General features: G+C 36.9%; 3 protein-coding genes across 9 annotated transcripts in view; 1 reads left to right on the top strand and 2 right to left on the bottom strand.

Annotated features, from left to right (window-relative positions):
- Positions 1–3,215, bottom strand: part of sm (heterogeneous nuclear ribonucleoprotein L) — a 190,730-nt gene extending 187,515 nt beyond the window's left edge. For 3 of the 6 annotated variants that reach the window (XM_083111489.1, XM_083111491.1, XM_083111492.1), the window contains exon 1: positions 3,063–3,156. In XM_083111489.1, coding sequence (XP_082967615.1) covers positions 3,063–3,131 — 69 coding nt within the window. In that variant the 5' untranslated portion in view covers positions 3,132–3,156. Of the gene's footprint in view, positions 1–3,062 lie in introns of all 6 variants that reach the window. The other 3 variants (XM_083111490.1, XM_083111493.1, XM_083111488.1) reach the window with 2 other exon arrangements.
- LOC145978697 (F-box only protein 28-like) lies at positions 2,515–14,864 on the top strand. Of its 2 annotated transcripts, none has more exons than XM_083111496.1 (5): positions 2,515–2,589; positions 6,084–6,332; positions 11,224–11,419; positions 12,734–12,879; positions 13,953–14,864. In XM_083111496.1, exons 1-5 carry the CDS (start codon positions 2,584–2,586, stop codon positions 14,298–14,300), a joined length of 945 nt encoding a protein of 314 aa, XP_082967622.1. In that variant the 5' UTR covers positions 2,515–2,583; the 3' UTR covers positions 14,301–14,864. The 2 variants fall into 2 exon arrangements, with proteins under 2 accessions (XP_082967622.1, XP_082967620.1); XM_083111494.1 differs by lacking the exon at positions 2,515–2,589 and adding an exon at positions 3,256–3,517.
- A 3,975-nt stretch (positions 14,865–18,839) lies between these two features.
- Positions 18,840–19,750, bottom strand: part of LOC145978896 (cilia- and flagella-associated protein 91-like) — a 49,278-nt gene continuing 48,367 nt past the window's right edge. The window contains exon 14 of the mRNA XM_083111837.1: positions 18,840–19,544. Coding sequence (XP_082967963.1) covers positions 19,172–19,544 — 373 coding nt within the window. The 3' untranslated portion in view covers positions 18,840–19,171. The remainder of the gene's footprint in view (positions 19,545–19,750) is intronic.

Raw genomic sequence — 19,750 nt, 5'->3', positions numbered from 1 at the left:
GACCTACTGAAAAAGCTACCAGAATTTAGAACTACTCTAAACACATCAATTCATACATAATCTTGCAGCATATGAAAAATATCCTAGAAAGTATATTTCGGCTAATTTCTTCCTGTTGCTCCTCCCCCAACTTGAAGAAGAATGATGAAATGGATAGTATTAACACAAGGATACACCATGCATTACCAAAGTTTTTAACAGAACAAGTATCTTTCTGAATGTTCTAGGGGAAATTCAAAACTCCTCTACCTTGTCACGAAAGGGAATTTCATTGGAGTTGAGAATAGTTGGTTGCATAAAAGATCACCACGTATATCATATCGCTGTTGCCTTTACTTTAGACATGTCACAAAAATAATTCCACTTAGGAATAATTTGAGATTGTAGTAAATGCCATATGTGATAGGATTTATGGGGGAAAATTAATAAACAAAATGAAGGTCAAGTCTGCAATTTATAGCACTATTCACTTGGAGAGAACTTTTGTGTAAGCACCAAGGCTATATTTTGAATTGTTTTAAGCCCACTTTATGACATGGTATCTAAATCTGATTTGTAAGTAATTCTCAGTTATATGTACGGTATGATTTAACAATATGGGGAGTTCATTCGATTACTTTCAAATTCGAGATACTCGCTGGTGTATAGAAATTGCGAAATTATGTGCAATTATTAACAGTATGATTGTCGATACACTATTATGGTACCCATATTTGATGATGTGAACAATTGAAGATCTGTATTCGTTACGCTGTCTACAGCGTTGTGACATTGTTAATTTGTCACTTGGAGATCATTGATCGTGGAAGAATGGAGGAGGGAAGGTGTGAAAATATCCTTAATGTGGTGCAAATATTTAGTGACGATGAAGATATGGAGGGAGAAGAGGTCGTGGAATGCAGCTTCGAATAGAGGTAAGTTTGGCAACGGTGTGGTTCCTAGAGTGTTGTGCTGAAAGTTATACCAGTTGCAAGGAGCGTTTATTTATATGTGTATTTTCAGTAACTGAAATACCTCCAATTTGTTTCAAATTCCGTATACTTACTAATTTTGGACCTGTAATCATGAATGTGCAGTTGCAATTTGGCACTAATTTGGGGGCAGGTGACTCCGGCCAATTTCTAACATGCCCTTAAAAAGGGACTCCATAGTGAAAGCTGGGTAGCCGGAGCATAGCGGTAGGTTAATTACCCCAGGGGCAGAGCCCAGAATCAGTGGGAAATTTGGACTCAAAATTTAAAAGGGCAATATCTTAACTTTAAACGGCTATACATTCTTAAATACTTCTTTCTGCACTCCAGATTATTGTTCAGGGGTGTATATATCGTTTTTTAGGTATTCCAAATAGAAAATTTTCCGATAAATAATGAGCAATTGTGCCGATCGCAGACAACTATTTTCGGTTATTTTGATTAGGAGGGCAAAATTAGTGAGTATGTCGAATTTGAAACAAATTGGAGAAACTCCCAGTATTGTAAAATCGCTCCATATGCATTATTCTCTCTCCACCTATCTCAAGATAGGAACAGGAAAGCTAGGCATAGTCTGAGGCTACGTTTAGAACACAAACTAGTGCACAAAACAGTTGGAAAAAATTTGCACTGAATCAGGGGAAGTGGGACCACCAGCAAGTGCTCACCCTCTTTACAGCAATATCCTTGTTCTAAGGATGCTGCACATATATATCAAGACTTTTTAACAATAATGCACATAGGACTTCTTCCATTGTCAAGCAATATGACGATCTTCACAGTCTTGCACAGGCAAGCCTTTTCAGCCTCCCACAAGTTTGTGTTGCCTTTAAGCACCATTATGGTAAACGCCTTGCACAAACAATTGTCATGAACTAGGGGAAAGTAATAATTTGTCTGCATAGACAGTTCCCAATTATCAGTCATGTTTCACATACAGTATCTGATGTTCTGGTTCTTTTATACTGTAGCGTGACGTCGGGTATGGTATACGCATAAATACATAAGGCACCAAAAAGCAACTATTGATCAAATAAACTTGAGACAATATAGTATTAAAGTTCCGACTTCAGTTTCACAAATTACGTCCATGTAACCAACACGCAAGTTAGCAAAACTCTCACATCGATTGACAAATTGATAATCCAAAGCAAGCAAACGCCATTATTTAAGTATCCCGCCAATTTACTTCTAAACTTCAAGCAGACGGACTGGAATTTAAACATCCCGCATCCCACTAGGATGAAACTGCACATAAACTGCGATCAGAAGTACAATATAAAATAAAATTGCTAGCACGGCTGAAGATGATATTAAAGTTCTCGCAAAGAATCATGAGAATGAGAATTCAACTGTTATTCACGTAGTGAAGTTTGTTACGGGTTTCCATCACTACTTATCTCAAAATATCTCATTAAGAACTACCCCTTTACAAGATATTCCAAGTGTACTGAACAGCAAGTGAATGTGTCATTGTGAATATAATTCTCATCAGACATTCATGTAAAGTGACAGATGCCAGAGGAAAGATCTACGAGAACCGGCTTATCCGGCCGCGTGCTGTGTCTGTTGGAGATCAGGGAGATCAGCCACTCAACCAGAACGAGAATCAATGCCGGTAAAGATGTCATTCATCAAAATTACTTCTTCCAAAACAAAAGTCAAGCATGACACAGGATTGGCACTATATCTTTCACACGTAGATATACACAAGAAACACATTTTAACACACTATGCATCCAAAGCAACGAATGATGCAAAAGCTTCATTTGCGTAGAGTAGGTATGCATCATAAACAGAACTATCATGAATAGGTGGATGTAAAACAAGGACTTCGTAACGAAACACTACTTCACAAGTAAATATCATCACAGCTACTAAAAGAACAGAAGTTACAAAAAATCATTCATGCTACAAGAACAATGGTCGCCACATTGTTCCTGGAAGCCGCAGCTAGGAACACAAGCGTCGTCACTCGAGTGATTCACATATAGACGAAAGTACTGTAACACTTCCTCAATTCATATACTGAAACACGATTCTTGATTCTATTCCTACAATTTAGCGAAATAAAACACAATGAAACTTTACCCTATGAGGACCGGATTCCAGATCTGTTCTTGCTCGCTTGATCATGGGGCCTTCACCGTTGTACGCCATGATGCAACTGAAACCGAATGGAATGATTTTCGTTCTTAGCCACTAACATTCAGATGGCAGCACCTACCAACCAAGGTTAACTTCAGAGTCAAATGAATGTTTGGACCTAGGCCTTTGTCATGTGTATTACGTAGTACAGGAAATAATTTTCTTTAATACCGATAGGAGGCGGCTAAGTGCGTTTACGTGTTTACAATATATTAAGTTATAATAACTTCCTTATAAAAAATAACATTATAAGCGTGAAGTGAAGTGAGTTGATGTATAATTAACTGCCGGCGCATCTTTCTACCATAACAATGATTGGTTTCTTAAATTTACCCGAAATTGTCCTGGAGAAGATATTTTTAAATCTTGGGTACGATGAAATTGCCCGTCATAGAATTGTAAGCATTTATAATTTTGTAGTCTATATCTATTTTTTGTAATCAGTATATTTGCCTCAGCTATATTTACCGCTTAACAGAGTGCAAAACCATTAAATATTTGGGGACGAAAGATATTAAAAATATATATTATTATAATTATTTTTTTCAATATAGAAGTAAATTAATGGATACATGTATATTAAAAATAATATATATAAAGTAGCGGTAAATATGCGATAACGCCCGGACACCTTTTACTCATTTATTTCCTTAATTTTACCACTGGTACTTACCTATTTTGCCTTGCGGAACATTCTTTAAGGTGAGGTTATGCCTTACCTCCACAAACCATGCACGTTAGCCCCAAAAACCATCCACGGGTAGCACCACAAACCATTGACGTTAGCCCCAAAATCCGTCCATGGGTAGCCCCACAAACCATTGACGTTAGCCCCAAAAACCATCCATGGCTAGCCCCACAAACCATTCACACAAGGTTAGGTTAGGTTCCATTAGCACTCATTTCACCCCTAAATTCATCGAAAAAGGAAAGCGCGGCGCCATCTGCGCGCACACAATGTAAACAACGGCATTGGCAGGCAATGCCAATTTCTTACGTAAAAAGTGATTAATTCTTGTTCGGCAGCATTAAACTACGAAGTTTTTACTTTCCGTGAACGAAAATACCTCCAAGAACGTCCAGAATGCTAAAGAAACTCATTTCAGTAAGTACTTTCTTCTGTAAATTTGAAGAAATCCGTCCGGGCGATATCGCATATTTACCAAAGTAGCAAATGAATTCCTTGCTAACAGTTTCATATATCGGAGATCATGATAATCCTACCTTGAATCACTTCGGCAAAGATCATACGCAAAATGCTTACCCATTGTGTTTTCAACGCAGGATCTCCTCTGTTTGCCCAAAATATGGCGGCAGCAGAGCATGATTTCATGCAATGAATTGTGGGGGAAATTGTTTGCTGAATATCATCCATTGAAATTGTCATGTGTAGAAATAGTTTCAATTACTTCACAATAAGGTATCTGATGATTTGGTGGCCAATGCCATTGCCCTATAGCGAGTGGTTAGCACATCGTGCTGCGATGCCAAAGTTCCCGGCTTCGAATCCCGCTCGGCCTTGGTGGTTTGTGAATGTCCATTCATCAATTTCATCACTCAACCCCATCTTCGCAAATTAGCCAAGAGGCACAAGACATGAAGTAAAATAAACTAAATCGATCAATCAACCATAGCCCTATAATAAAAGAGTTGTTCATATTCTACTTTAAACAATAGGGCCAATTTCAATTACCTTATTTGGCCATGAAGTGGATATACAGTAGCTCGGATCCAATTTTAAACTGAAGGTCCTGTCCTAATTAATCTATCTGAACATAAAGTGAACTTAAAATTAACTTTATCTTTTAGCACCATTATTCAATTCAAAGATTCAGTTTCATGTATGATCTGAATGCCTGAAATGTGTCCTTCATATAAATTTAATATTCACATGAAATGAAAGGAAGCAGAAGTAAAATGTCATAATAACTAAAGCAGGTAGGCAGATCACAGTTGGTGCTTTTGGCACTTTTGTTGGTAGAATTTGGTGTGTGAAAAGAGACATAGCACACACATATATATATCGTACATGGAAAAATTGTACCGACTGCACAGAATGTACTTCAATGAGCTAAAGAAACATCAGAAGACATTCATGTAATCGTCATAAACCATGTAAATTTTTTTCAGTTTAGGCAAAAGGGGCTCACTGGAACCCATTTATATGTGAAAATCTACTCCAATCATAATTCTGATTCTACATGGTTATGCAAGTATTGTACAGGTGTGATTTAGTGCTCTGAACAGTATAATTGTGCGTGTTATTACAGGGTTATGTTGAGATATTTTGAGTACGCTGTGTCCTCCCCGATGGCGCAGTAGTAGCGTCGTCGCCTGGGTTCGATACCCGGTGAAGACATATAGTGGTTCTGATTCCACTTTAAACTGTAGGTCCAGTCTCATTTAGCCTTACTGTGCATAAAGTGGACTTAAAACACCAACTCAATCAATCAATCAATTTTGAGTTCTGTGACGGTCCTGTGGATCCACACAATATAATTATATGTTTATTGAAATTTTTAATTTCATATTATACAAATTACTTTATATTAACGGTTCAAGAAATGTATAATAATTACTTTGTATAATGTTAATTATGTTTTATGTTATTTATTGAGCTAAACGCTGTATACATGCGGTAATGTTTAGAATTGGTTTGTTGGTATGGCAACGAAAATCAATAGTCGTATATAGCAATGGATGTAATGGAATTGGAAATACAGGTAATAGTGAACTGCATATTGCTCAGTTATTTCACTAATATATAGACCCATAAAAGTTGTATCTTCAACTTCACATTTTAGTTCGAAATATTTATAAACAAATTGTAATCGTGCAAATGATTGACCAGTGATCATCACAGTACGTTGAATACTTTCATGCTGATTTCCAGTATTTTAAATGTGCAACTTCTGAAAATCTTAAAACAAGTGGAACTTAAATCCTTCTAACATTTTCTTATAGGTTTGTAGGGAGTTTGATCGAATTGGAAAGCAGCTACTCAACAAAGGATTTATATCTGTTGAGAAATATCATACACGATGTTTGCGGGCCGTGAAGTCTCAGCTACCTCGACGAGAGTCCGAAAGAAGAAATCATCCTTTGGCAAGACACTGTGATATTCTTACAGCTATTGAGACTAGACTATCAATGCTAGTGATGACGTTTATGAAGTATATAGATGTCAACTTGTGTTGTTTTATACCAGGGAAGGTAATACGATTTTTTCTTACACAATTTACTGCATGAGTTTAGTGATATCAAGTCTTTACCAATGTTGGTAGGGTATAAATTTAAGATATGTCAATACACTTAATTGATCCAATGATGTGTTACCATTTCTCAAAATACTTTGACTCACTAGTGCACCATATCGTTCCAAGTAAATAATAAATCCTCAGGGTTGTGAAAAGATTTACATAGAAAATATTGTGACGATTATGTTGATGCATTATGATAGGTACACTGCCATTACGAGGGCCGCACTGAAAGTTTCAGGAATCGGGTACTGGCAACTATGCAATTTGTTAGATTTTGTTATATTTATAAACTGTGATATTTGTCGACTGTAAATACAAGGACAGATGTAACATGGATTCTTTTTCGGTTCAGGATAGAAGTTTGAAGTGAGGTGTTTGTAAAAAAAATGGAATTAACAAGAGAGAACTTACGTGCCATGATTTATTATGATTTTCGGCAAGGTTTAACACAGCAACAGTGTGTTACTCGAATGATCGAAACTTTTCACGAAGATGCCCCATCAAAGACGACAATTTATCGCTGGTTTCAAGAATTCAGATGCGGCTGGGTTAGCCTTAGTGATGAAATTCGTGAAGGCCACCCATCGACAGCCATTGTGCCAGAAAACATGGATGCAGTTCGTGAACTAATCAACAGTGATCGACACGTGACTTATCGCGAAATTCAGGGTTCCTTAGGTATTGGCATGAGTCAAATACAAACAATTTTGCACAATCATTTAGGTGTGAAAAAGCTTTGTGCCCACACAATTTAACAAAAGCACAAGAAGACGCCCGTGTGAAGTGGTGCAAGGCTATGATCAAACGGTTCAAGTCCGGATCATCAAATCTTGTGTTTAACATCGTCACAGGCGATGAATCATGGATTTACTCCTATGAACCTGAAACAAAGCGACAATCTGCTGTGTGGGTGTTCCAGGATGAGCCTAAACCAACGAAAATTGTTCGTGCACGCAGTGTGTCAAAAAAAATGGTTGCATCTTTTTTCTGTAAATCAGGTCACATTGCGACTGTTGCACTAGAGAATCGTAGAACAGTCAATGCAGAATGGTATACCACAATTTGCCTGCCACAAGTACTCCACGTGCTCAGAACTTCAAACCCCAATCGTCGAATCATTCTGCATCACGACAAAGCCAGCTCTCACACAGCATCTGACACAATGAACTTTCTGGATCATGAACAAGTTGAACTAATGACTCATCCAGCTTATTCACCTGACGTAGCCCCATGTGATTTTTTTTGTTCCCAACAATCAAGAACAAGTTGCGTGGTCAGCGATTTTTCACTCTCGAAGAGGCTATCGAAGCATACGAAATGCATGTCTCGCAGGTACCAACTTCAGACTGGCATAACTGTTTCAACAATTGGTTCCATCGAATGAAACAATGCATTGCTGTAAAGGGTGAATATTTTGAAAAGCAATAAAAAATTGATGTACTTTCATTCTTCTTCTTTATGTCATTTTCCCGAAACTTTCAGTGCGGCCCTCGTATTCTAGCTGTTAGTGGGATCCAGATATGGTTTGCCTGTCTACTGCCAGTCCATGCAGAAAGTGCATAAAGGTGTGTATTTCTTTAAGTTTGGTTTTGTTCCCAGGGAGCTGCACGCCTGGTGTATTTCAGTGAAACCTGGATTTTATGGTTTCATGCATTATAAAGGGTGTTCCAAAAGAAACACAGGATTTAATTTAAGAAAAAAGCATTTCATTTATTTATTAGTTGGCTAAGCTATTACATTATTTCAAAGGGTAAACATTTCCATTAAATGTTGAATAGGATATCTGACAAATGACCTCCACAATCCATTTGACACTCGAATTTTTGGGCCTCCCCGATGGCGCAGTGGTAGCATTGTCACCTTGTAATCAAGGAGTCCCAGGTTCGATACCCAGTGGAGGCACGGTGGTTCGGATCCCACTTTAAACTGTAGGTCAAGTCCCGATTAGCCTTAGCGTGCATAAAGTGGACTTAAAACACCAAATCAAAAAGCACTCGAATTCTTTGGACAAAATTCTTGATCAAATTTTCGTATAACTGCATCTCAATGCCGTCGATAACTCTACGAATTTCTGCTTTCAATTCAGGAATCGTTCTTATTTTTGCAGCATAAAGTTTGCATCCCCAGATGAAATAATCGCACAGTGTGAGGTCACATGATCTTGGTGTCCAATTCACTTCTGTTGCGTGAGATAAGTTGCCCATTAAATTTCTGCCGCAACATTCTCCGTACTTGTAATAATTTTACTGATTGTCAATGCTCCTATGTTGTGTAGCGCTCCATATTGACTAACTGCAATGTGTTTGTTACAACATGTGACCTCGCAGAATGCTGCAAACCCTGTGTGAAGGAAATGGCGCACAATTTAAATTGTGCATTAATTTTAGGGCACCTTTTATATTCATTCTTCATGGTCCAAATGGAAAAAATTCTACAAGAGTTTTCCTGGATCTTACATTGTTCATCTGTCAATTTTGGCTAATCACAATGATGATGACTAGGGTTTTTATGACTTAGCATATTTTTTTGGTAAGGGTGATGTATTCCCTAAATATATAGAAATTCATATTGTGAAGAAACTAATTGAATTAAAGTGCTTTTTAAGACCATATTTTGTGATAGAGTATATTTTGATGGATTTTCGGTCATATTCAGCAAATTTTTGCTTTTTCAAGAAATATAGTGATTTTTCAAATGGATTCGTCTTACTCCCATGTTCACTCGAGTTTTTTTTTTTTTTTTTTGGACTGCAGCAAAATCTTTTTAATTTTTAATTGAAAATTTACAGAAAGTATTCATTGTGCATTTCAACTCATCAGGGCCCATAAAGTGAACTAAAAATAGTATGTACACGGGTCGTTCAAGGTTGACCAGGATTTTCGTACGTAAAAAATCGATGAATAGCCGGATCATGATGAAACATGCGGGTGACGTAATGTATTCCTTCGCAAGTAACTAGCGCTCGGCATGACGTATTTCGCGCATGTGCAGCAGTTGCAGCGAACATGGCGGCAAGCAGTGTGTCTGTGGCTGTGGAGCAGCGGTGTGTAATCAAATTTCTCGTGAAGGAGAAAGTGAAACCAGCTGAGATTTTCAGACGATTGCAAGCACAGTATAGTGAACAAACGATGTCGCGGACAAGAGTGTACGAATGGTGTGAGCAGTTTCGCGAAGGACGGGAGCTGGTGACAAATGAAGCACATGGACACCGACTGCAGTCACACCAGTGAATATCATACGTGTTGAGCAAATGATTCTTGAGAACCGGCGAGTAACAGTGCGGGATATTGCTGCCGAGGTGAATATCAGTGTCGGGAGTGTTGAGACAATCATTCACGACCACTTACGCTTCCGCAAAATCTGTGCAAGGTGGGTTCCCCGCCAGCTGACATTCGATCAGAAGTGGACACGCAGGACGGTCTGTGAACAGCTTCTGAATCGGTTTCGAGCAGAAGGTGATGAATTGTTGCAATCCATCATCACGTGTGATGAAACATGGTTGCACAATTAACCCCAGAGACCAAAAGACGCAGCATGGAGTGGCGGCATAAAAATTCCCCGCCCCCCAAGAAAAGCAAAACGCAGCCGTCCGCTGGAAAGATCATGGCAAGTGTCGTCTGGGACATGAAGGGCGTTATCCATGTGGATTTTCTGGACAAAGGGAGCACGATTAATGCCCAGTATTACTCCACATTGTTGAGTGGTGCTGTACGAAAGTCCATTCGCAAGAAAAGACCTGGGATGTTGTCTGGAAATGTCATTCTTCTTCATGACAATGCCCGCCCTCACACGGCCAATGTGACAACAACAACTCTGGCCGACATGTGCTGGGAAGTTCTGCCCCATCCCCCCTACAGTCTGGATTTAGCCCCCAGTGATTATCATTTGTTTGCACCCCTTAAAGACCATCTGGGAGGGAAGAAATTCACGACAGACGAAGCACTGCGGAGCGATGTCCTCCAGTGGCTACGACAACAACCAAGTTCTTTCGGCAGCTGCCAGAATGATGGCAACGGTGCCTCGGTGAGTACTTTGAAAAACTGACATAGTTTGGTGTTTCTTCTGCTACCTATTTCCTCTGCAGAAATAAAAGTCCTGGTCAACTTTGAACGACCCTTGTATATGAAAATATTTCAACATAAGTTAGATATTGATGTTTGATACACTCTAATTATAAGGGCATATTTTTCAAATTATAGTGCATATTTTGTAAAAGTTTAGGTCTTAAGAGCATATTTTATTTTGCATATTTTGGTGATTTTTAGGTCATAAAAATCCTAGCCCTAGATGACCAATAAGTAGAGGAATGCCCAGACTGGGACTCAATCCCTGTAACTTAAGTTGACAGATCAAAAAATGACCAATTTACATGCTCGGCAACTGAGTCTGCCCCAAATGATTGAATTAGGTTATTTTCTGCCACTTCTGACTGATCACGTTGATGGGAATGAATGGTGATACATGGAGATGGATGAAGGGACAGTTACGAGCACATACTGGCAACACAACACAATTTCTGACTGCAGGTCCGGGCACCAGAGCCTTGTTAGCCTGTAATATTGCCTTTACCAGGGAAATGTAAAATTAAGGTTCCACTGTACCTATTAGATTGTATGTGCTGTATTTTCATGTACTTATGTCAAATTGTCGAGGAATACAATAAAATCCACAGGCTGTAATAAAATAATAATAAAAGCCTGACATTTTACTGGTTTCTCATCAGCAAAGATGAAACAAGTATAAAGAATGTTGTGTTTCATTACATACTAACACACTTAAATTATAAGAGCATACAAACAGTTAATTATGTGTATTAGGTATATCATATTTGTAATGTTTTTCAGGTGATCGATGAAATCTTCCGAGTGTTGCGCTATATTCAAACAACAAAGACTCCACCAAGAGCCCATGAGATCTTACAAGAATTGCGTGACATTTCGTCAATGGCCATGGAACATTTTGATGAAAAAATTGTCCCCAAGTTGAAGCAGCATTTGAATACCACATCTGTTGCAATTCGAAATGGATTTTCAGTAGCAAGTTCGTAGTATAGTAACATATTTTTTGAAGTTTGTCACTAATGAACTGCAGAATACACATGCACGCACACCGTTACATATTTTTGATTTTCTACCTATATTTTTTTTCATTCATAAATGCATCCTTGACATCTTATTATAGCGTATTCACTAACAATATCACCTTGTAATCAAAAGATCCCATGTTTGATTGGTGGAGGCATGCTGCACTTTTACTTGGGACCCAACTTTAAACTGTATCAGGATGAAAAAAAAAAAAAAAAAAAAAATCATCTCTGACTTTTCCAAGTTTTTGAGACCAAGAACCAAACTTTTCTAGATCAAATCACTAGGGCAGTTAGTGTAGATGAAAAAGTCTGCAAGAAGATCACAATATTTTAGCTAAAATCACACATTCAGAATCCCACTTAACCAAGTTTTAGGATATTCACTTCACAGTGAGAAGGGTATCTCAACAGTAATTGGCCGTTGGGTAAGGGGAGGGAAGAATGTATCAGGGGTGAGCTTTTATATTATACTAATGACGGACAAATATTTTTTTAATGAAAATCATAATAATTATAATGTTTATTACGGTACAGTTCAGTAATATATGTATTAATTTTAATAACTATGTACCAAATGACTCCCATTTAAAATTTCTTGCTTCTACTTTTTTCTTCATTCAAAATCTATTTTTAGAGCACCACTACAAACATTGTCAGTCTTTCCAGAAAAAAGTGGATCCCGACTTCTCCAGGATTTCTATACTGGTAGACATCCTGATTGGCTTATCAGACAATAAAATGGACGTGAAACAAACTTGCCTTTTTTTTAATACATATATCATTTGTGCTATTTCCTAAAATATTATTAATTAATGCTACTTCTCTAATTTTTATACACCAGCAGTACAAACTATCATGTTCCCATCATTAGTATAAAATGAAGACATGTCTGTTTCTCCGTGCAATAAATAAATAGATAATGGTTATAAAGAGACAAAACATTAGAACTAGTGAAACTGAATATAGTGGATTTAAAAACTGAAGAATGTAATTTACCTATGAAACAAAACAATAGTAGCAAAAATTATCATGTAATTTCAAAAAGGACAAATTTTTGATGTAGGTTAGAACAAATATAAAGTGTCATAAGAGAAGGAAAGATGACAAGTAAGATGAATTATTAATATAATTTTTAATAATTCAGAATTAATGTTGAACGAAACATTATGCTGTAATTGTAGTCATTGTTGTTGTTGAAGGTTCTGCTGTAAGGATTAAAAAATTATCTCTTAACAGAACTTATACACACGTACATTATATTATTTCAGGTGCTACTTTGTTATCAAGTGCATCTCCAAGAATAATTGCTCAAGAAAAGATAAGACAAGAGTTCTTAAAGATTCAGACCTCAGCCAACTATAGTAAGACTTCAGTTCGTGCTTTGAAGAAGGAAGTTGTTCGTCTTAATATGATGGTGAGCATTTTATTATTATAGTTGAACCTGGTCTATATGTTTTTTTAGGGACTGTGGCTAAAGTAGCTAAAATACAAGAAAATTTTACATTTTCCTTCATTGATTGGGACCAATACAAGTAACATTGTTACCACTGTCTTCCCTGCGATAAGGAACACACATGTATCTTACATAACATTACACTAAAGGTGGTACAAACTTCTTGTTGTCATCTTTGGGCCCAATGGCGATTTCAGGGTGGCTACTCACCGGGAATTCCAATAATTAGGCATGAATTATGCTCTGGGAATTATGTGTGAATTTTTCTCCGTAGTCGTGAAAAATTGCAACTTTTATTAATGCAAATCCCATTGAATTTATACATATTTACAGGAAAAAAGGCTCCATGAAAAGAATTCTCTGTCCTTTTACTTTGTTAGTGTCCTTTGCAGAACAATCTATCTGACAAACTGAAGATTATTGCAAGATAAAATATCTTGAAGTTGATTTGAGTGAAATTCTTATACAATTAACAATTTTTCGTAGATTACTATATCCTGTAACATTTGTGACTTGTGTTTGTAAATGCATTTCGAGTGAAAGTATGTGAAATGACGCTGCAAATGAAATATTTTAAAATGTGTACATCATTTAATTGTACTGAACTACAATTTATGATACAGTTGAATCACACAGACCCTTTATATGTGTGTGTGGGTGGTGAGAGGCAGTAATACGTAAGGTTAAAATAGAGAAAAAATCTGCTTGTACCCTTGAATTTTAGGAAAGTTTACCTTGGAAGCCGGGAATTATACTTGCATTTTATCATGGTCCTAGTGTAGCTGCCCCTGAGCATGTAAGCTAAACTATCATTTGCAGACTCGCAGCTGTAAAGGTGATTTCTCAGTTTCGAATGCTCACATTTTAAAATTTCTGAATTTACGAAGATTTCCTGCTCCATCAGAATTTTAAAAATGTTACCACCCTGATTCCAAAAATTCCATCCTTGCACCCCTGTTGTAAACCTTACCAAATAAATTTGTATTACTGTACATCTCCTTGTCAAATGGCTTTCAATGATTTCTTTCCCTCAGGTTAAGAAGCAGCAAGCAACAATAGCTAGGCACAACGGAAAGATTCGAGAACAAACGAATACCCTACGAGACCACGAGTCACAAATAGGAGAACTAAGACGTCATCTTGAAGAGTACGATCAGAAGTTTGCAGATCTGGCTGCTGAACTTAGTCGATCACGAACTGATCCTTCTGACTCACCGCCTATTGAGTCCATTCCCCTACGTCCTACTAATTCTCAAGTAGATGAAGCAACAGTTTCTAGGTCCATGGCAGCAACTGAGCCAGACACTGGAAGCAGTAAAGGCAATCAGCTGAAAAGGAAATTGGTTACCGAGTCACGTGGGAAGAAGCGAACCAAGATATAGTCATAATGCATGAAAATTCTTTTAAGTTATGGGCGTGCAAATGTAATTTGATATTTATATGATCTGTAATTTCCTAACTAATAAAGGCTTGTGTTGAATTTTTGAGTACTGAATGATAACTTTTAGTTTTGTGGTCTTGATAGTATTATTTTAAGTTTGTACATATTCATTCCAAGCAGGGTGCTACTATCCTAATTATACCAAATTTATATATTGCTTTATATTTATGTTGTATAATATTTCAATGAAAGAGGCATAATTTGATAAAATGCAAAATTTTATTCTCTTAACAAAGAAAAGCACAAATATTGTTTTTATTTCAGAAAGTACTGATAACCAAGTCTCAGTTCAGTTCTTTGTTTCAGCCAAGGCAGTGAGGCATATGCCAACAAGTTTATGCTAAGTTGTTTCATCCAAAGCAATAATGCATATGCATAATTTATGCGACATTGATTGATTGTATCCCTGGTTGAGGATATTTTTAGTCATTTTGTGAGACCTTTCGTTTTGTGAAGATAATTTTATTTGTATGTTCAAATATTGTGTAAGCAATAAAATGTATTAAAATTACTGTGTTGATGATTTCATATATTGAGGAACAAAGTGTAACAGTTTATACTAGTAGGTACTAGAGTATTCCATTGTCTGTGGTAATGGGCACTCACATATAGATCGTGAAGTGAAAGACAATGAAATTGAAACTTACATGAATGTGGTCATCATCTCCATGTTAAAATGTAGTTTACTTTATCTTTAAATTCAGTGATATATGAAAGTGAAATAAATTATTGTGGGCCGAAACTACCAAGCCAAGATATTTTACATATACAGTGGAACCCTGATTTTACATTCTCCCACATTATACATTCAATCTTCATGGTCCCAACGAAGCAAAATGCTATAAAAATTTACCTCGATTTTACGTTTTTTTAGCTTGGTCCCCTGAAAAACTTAAAATCGAGGTTCCACTGTATATATGTACGATTATTGTCACATTAAAATGATATTCCATTGTAAATGTTCGCTGCAGAGGAAACTTGAACAAGTACGAGCAAGCAAAGGTTGTCCCATAAAGTACTCTACTAGGTACACATTCTACCGTGCGTCCATTTCGATCTGCAGCCGAGAGATCGGGAGAAGCGTGGCGGGCGGCACTGACGGAGATGCCGACATTTGCGGCCTGAAATGCCCGCTTATTTTTATAGACATATGCAGACATTTATATAAATATTGCAAAACGAGCACTAACCTGTGTTATAAGAGTATGGTTTTAATTTTAGTAGCTTAGTGACTGTATGTGCCGATGATTTTGACACGCCCACCTCTTGTGAAACACGGCGTAGAGGTTTGTTTGGAGAACGTTCTAACGCTGCACCAATATCATCGAGTTTTGCTTCGGTTAGAATCCGTCGTTTTTGCTTAGGTGTTTTAAAATTTAACGATACAGTTTCTCGTAATTTAAGGACAAGATATCTAACCGTATCTCTGTGTGGAGTTGAAACGCATGGAAATTTCTGTACAAATTACCTACACACGTCTCTACACGAGTTTGTTTTCACGTAGGTACGTGTCATACATAAAAATCTTTGTTCTAACGTGAATCTTGCTGCTGGCATTCCAATCGTCTCACTGACACGTCACACATACACACTACAATAACACAAACAAGTAACTTCAAGTAACCAAGAATAACACACTTGCGCACAGTACGAAATTAACACGCTCTTGGTTTACATTGCTCGCCACTATATTTACAACTCTGTCTTCATCTAGTCGCGAAGGAACAAAAAACTCGAGCTCGGATATTTCGGATTGCGAGGAAGCTCACGAAAACCACTTTTATCGGTTTCGTCTGCAGTGTAATCCTGATACAGTGTTGCACATTCGAAACCTCCAAACGATTCCCATCGCCACAAAACTCTTTCAAGGATATAAACTTAAGCAGGACGTTACTGATCAAAACCATGATTAAAATGCTTTTTTATCTGTGGCTCTTAACATCGTTTCTATAGCGTATTTATTTGTGTATATAAGAGCAGAACTTGGATGAATTACAGAAGAACTTTTGTGTGTTATAACACAGGTTAGTGATCGTTTTGCAATATTTATATAAATGTCTGCATATGTCTATAAAAATAAGCGGGCATTACAGGCCGCAAATGTCGGCTTCTCAGTCAGCGCCGCCCGCCACGCTTCTCCCGATCTCTCGGCTGCAGATCGAAATGGACGCACGGTAATAGTGATGTCCCTTACAAAATGAGAGGAAGACAACAGTACACACACATGTAGAAGGTAAAATGTGTTGTCTTCTTCATGAAGTTTGTGGCTCCTGTTTTTTTGCATTTTTGATTGTGTCATCAAAATAATCAATTTTTTTTTGTTTTCCTGGCTATGTTTCAACTGGCATGGTTTCCTTGTTTCTTTCGTAATTAAGCGTAATAGTCGACATACAATGCATGCAATAGAAGTGCTTTATTCCAAATGAGACTGATTAAGATAGACAAGTGACTTGCAATGTTCTTTTTGAGATGAGTAATGTGTAACATGAATACAAGATTCCCACTGACCTAGAAAACCTGAAAAAATTCAGGAATTTTGTAAATTCACACAAGACCTGGAAAAGTTGAGGCATTTTTAAAAAAACAACAAAAACCTGGAAAAGTCAAGGAAACTTGAATGCTTTTTGTGCTTGCCAGGATATGGGAATAAAAGTAAATTTCACTTTTTTCTTGATTGGGGATATTCGATAAACATTTCTTTGTAGTTACTCATAATTTATTTTCACCAGTTTTGAAGAAATGTTATTCTCTTGAATAGCAAGTTCAGTGTAGCACTTAAACCTGGTTAAAAGCATGTTAAAGCACCATGAATGGGCTGGAAAAGCCAAGGAATTGTTATTCCTTTTTTGGAAGATGGTGCATTATGCATTAACAAATAATATCTAATGAATCTATACAACTGTACTTTTATTTTCATAGTAGTTGTTAGTAATTGACAAGTTTTTCACATCATTAATAAAAATGATCCTCTATTTTAGATATGAATTTAACAAGGAGAAAGGCTATTAAATACTTCTGTTTCATGTATCTCAAGTTCTAAGGCATTCTTATTTACAGGAATTATAATTTTGAAAGTGTTGTAGCTAAGAAAAAAAAGATGGGGAAAGTACAAGTGGAAAACGTCTCCTTAATACAAAGAAAGCATACATTCAATTGTTGAAGAGGGAACAGTATATAATAATAAGTATCATGTATACACAACACAGTTTTCTGGATTATTTGGAGAGTTTCTCAGATTCCAACACCCACTGTTTAATTCCACATACTTGCAAACTAGGAAAGAATACAATGTAGGGTGGAATCAAATTCTTGCAATTTCAGGGCATGTAGCTGGGCCCAAATTACACTAAGTTTAGCGTTCTTTGTCTATAAACATATTTAACCTGTTAGCCAGCCTGCTAACATTGCACTCTAATATAATATATTAGCTTCATCAGAATGTCATATTTTAAATTTACGGCTATTTTTGTTATCAATTTGGTCTAAAAACTGTCCACTTTTGTGAAAATAGCACACAACGTTGTGCTCCAATTCCAAGCTTCAGGCAGCGAAATGATGAATAAAATTCCCTTATGGCAACTTGTGTTGGCACGCCATCAGAAAAGTGTGGCAATGGACAGTCCCATTGAATGAGAAGGGTATACTCACAATGAAAGGTAGACTTGTCTAGTACAACTGATGGAGGGATCTAGGCCTAGGTACGATGTTGTCATGTTTGTTGCTTTACTCTGTCATAAGCCACCCTTAAGTCAGTCAACATGTGGTGCCACTTCACAGTTAACCCAAGGTTGGGAAGACAGCAGGCAATTCCTTAAACTTGCCCACCCCTAATGCTAAGTTATTGCAGTTTGGTAATACAGTACAAAGAAGAACTTTTCATATCCATGGAAATGCACCTCCTTTGGTTCAAGGCTCAACACAGTCTCTTCAACCCTCCTACGAAAGTGACAAATGTTCATTGACAGTTCGAAACTTGTCGCTCAGAGAATAGCCTGCAGCAGTACACAAAGGAAAAATATATTTTACTTAGTCGGCTTTCTCAATATTTCATCCCTAACAGGTACTAAACTACATGGCTCAACGTCTTGACCAGGGTCTGCCAGGCGTTTTGTGGCTTTTGAGGCCCCAATCTTCATGATGTTGAGTAAACAACTAAATTTTTGATGCACCATTAAGAATCAAATGTGTAACCATTCAGCTACATTGAAGCTATCCTAATAGGTACATTTATCAAAATAAAATTTGAATACAGAATGAGGTTTGCAGAATTATTTGTGTACAAGTGATCAACGTGTATTTCTTCCTGTGGGAATTGCTCAAGTGTATGGCAGGATTTCCAGAAACATGTTGCAGACAAAACACAACTCTTTTTTATCATTATTATTATTATTAATCTTGGTGATGGTATGATACTGGTATGTGTCTCAGAAAAAAGAAAAGGTTAAACAGTACTACTTACTCTAAATAGATGAACAGCACATTAATTAATGCATTTTTATACGAATATATTCCCTAAAATTAAATAATATTCTACTTATACAGAAAAAAATACTGTTTATAAATTATCAACCTTTGGTACGTGAGGATGATTTGAAAACAAATGTTCTTCCTCCAAAAGTTGTGCACACTCAGGCCTTAAATTTAATATGGAGTTATATTGTTATAAAATATTGTCAGGAAGAGAGTATCCTGGATCAGTCAGCAAAGTATATATACTCTTCAGTTCAGAAGATGCATTTACACTAATGCTTTGTATAAAGGGTTAGTGGCCAATTGCATGCTTAACATTGCCAGATTCTCTGATTAAAAAATTCAATTTTCAGGTTGGTCTTTTGGTTCTGTGGGTTCATCACTGTAAGTTCTTGCATCTGCTTCCTGGCTTATTTCTTGCTGTAATACATTTACACTACACTCAATTCGTTGTTCTGGTACTGGAGCACTGGTCTCACTTTTCAAGTTTTCCTCTGATTCTTCATCTTCATCACTTTCTTGCGGAAAAGGTTCCGGTGGCTCAGGTTCCTCATTGGTTTCATCATCCTCATCATAAATTACATTATGTGCAGCTCTTAGGTAAGCAGATTGTTTCTGTTTGATCTTCTTTCGCACAATCAATTTCTCTACTTCTGGTATAATGAAGTTATGAACAGTATCTGCTATAAGTTCATTCTGTCCCAAAATATCAGACCTGAAGAGGGGGGGAAATAATATCAAAATTCAAAATGTAATGAATAAAAATCATAATCCATTGTAAAATTCTAGAACATATTTAACATTCTCTAGTAATTACAGAACTATAAAGGTGCATTCCCCTCCAACACTCTTTTAGCCAATTTCTTATTCTTGAATTTGAATTTGAAATTATGGGTGTGTCAGCACTAGGCTATTTTGCAC

Source organism: Lepisma saccharinum, chromosome 25 (genome assembly GCF_977018435.1).
Source record: "Lepisma saccharinum chromosome 25, izLepSacc3.1, whole genome shotgun sequence".
Taxonomy (NCBI): domain Eukaryota; kingdom Metazoa; phylum Arthropoda; class Insecta; order Zygentoma; family Lepismatidae; genus Lepisma; species Lepisma saccharinum.
This window is presented reverse-complemented; position numbering and strand designations above follow the sequence as displayed.

What these genes read in the sequence shown, in the direction of transcription:
- LOC145978697 (XM_083111494.1), top strand. Translation starts at nt 3,431, where the DNA reads ATGATTGGTTTCTTAAATTTACCCGAAATTGTCCTGGAGAAGATATTT. An exon ending in AAATGGATTTTCAGTAGCAA is followed by an intron (nt 11,420 to 12,733) that starts GTTCGTAGTATA and finishes ATATTATTTCAG; the next exon opens with GTGCTACTTTGTTATCAAGT. An exon ending in TTGTTCGTCTTAATATGATG is followed by an intron (nt 12,880 to 13,952) that starts GTGAGCATTTTA and finishes TCTTTCCCTCAG; the next exon opens with GTTAAGAAGCAGCAAGCAAC.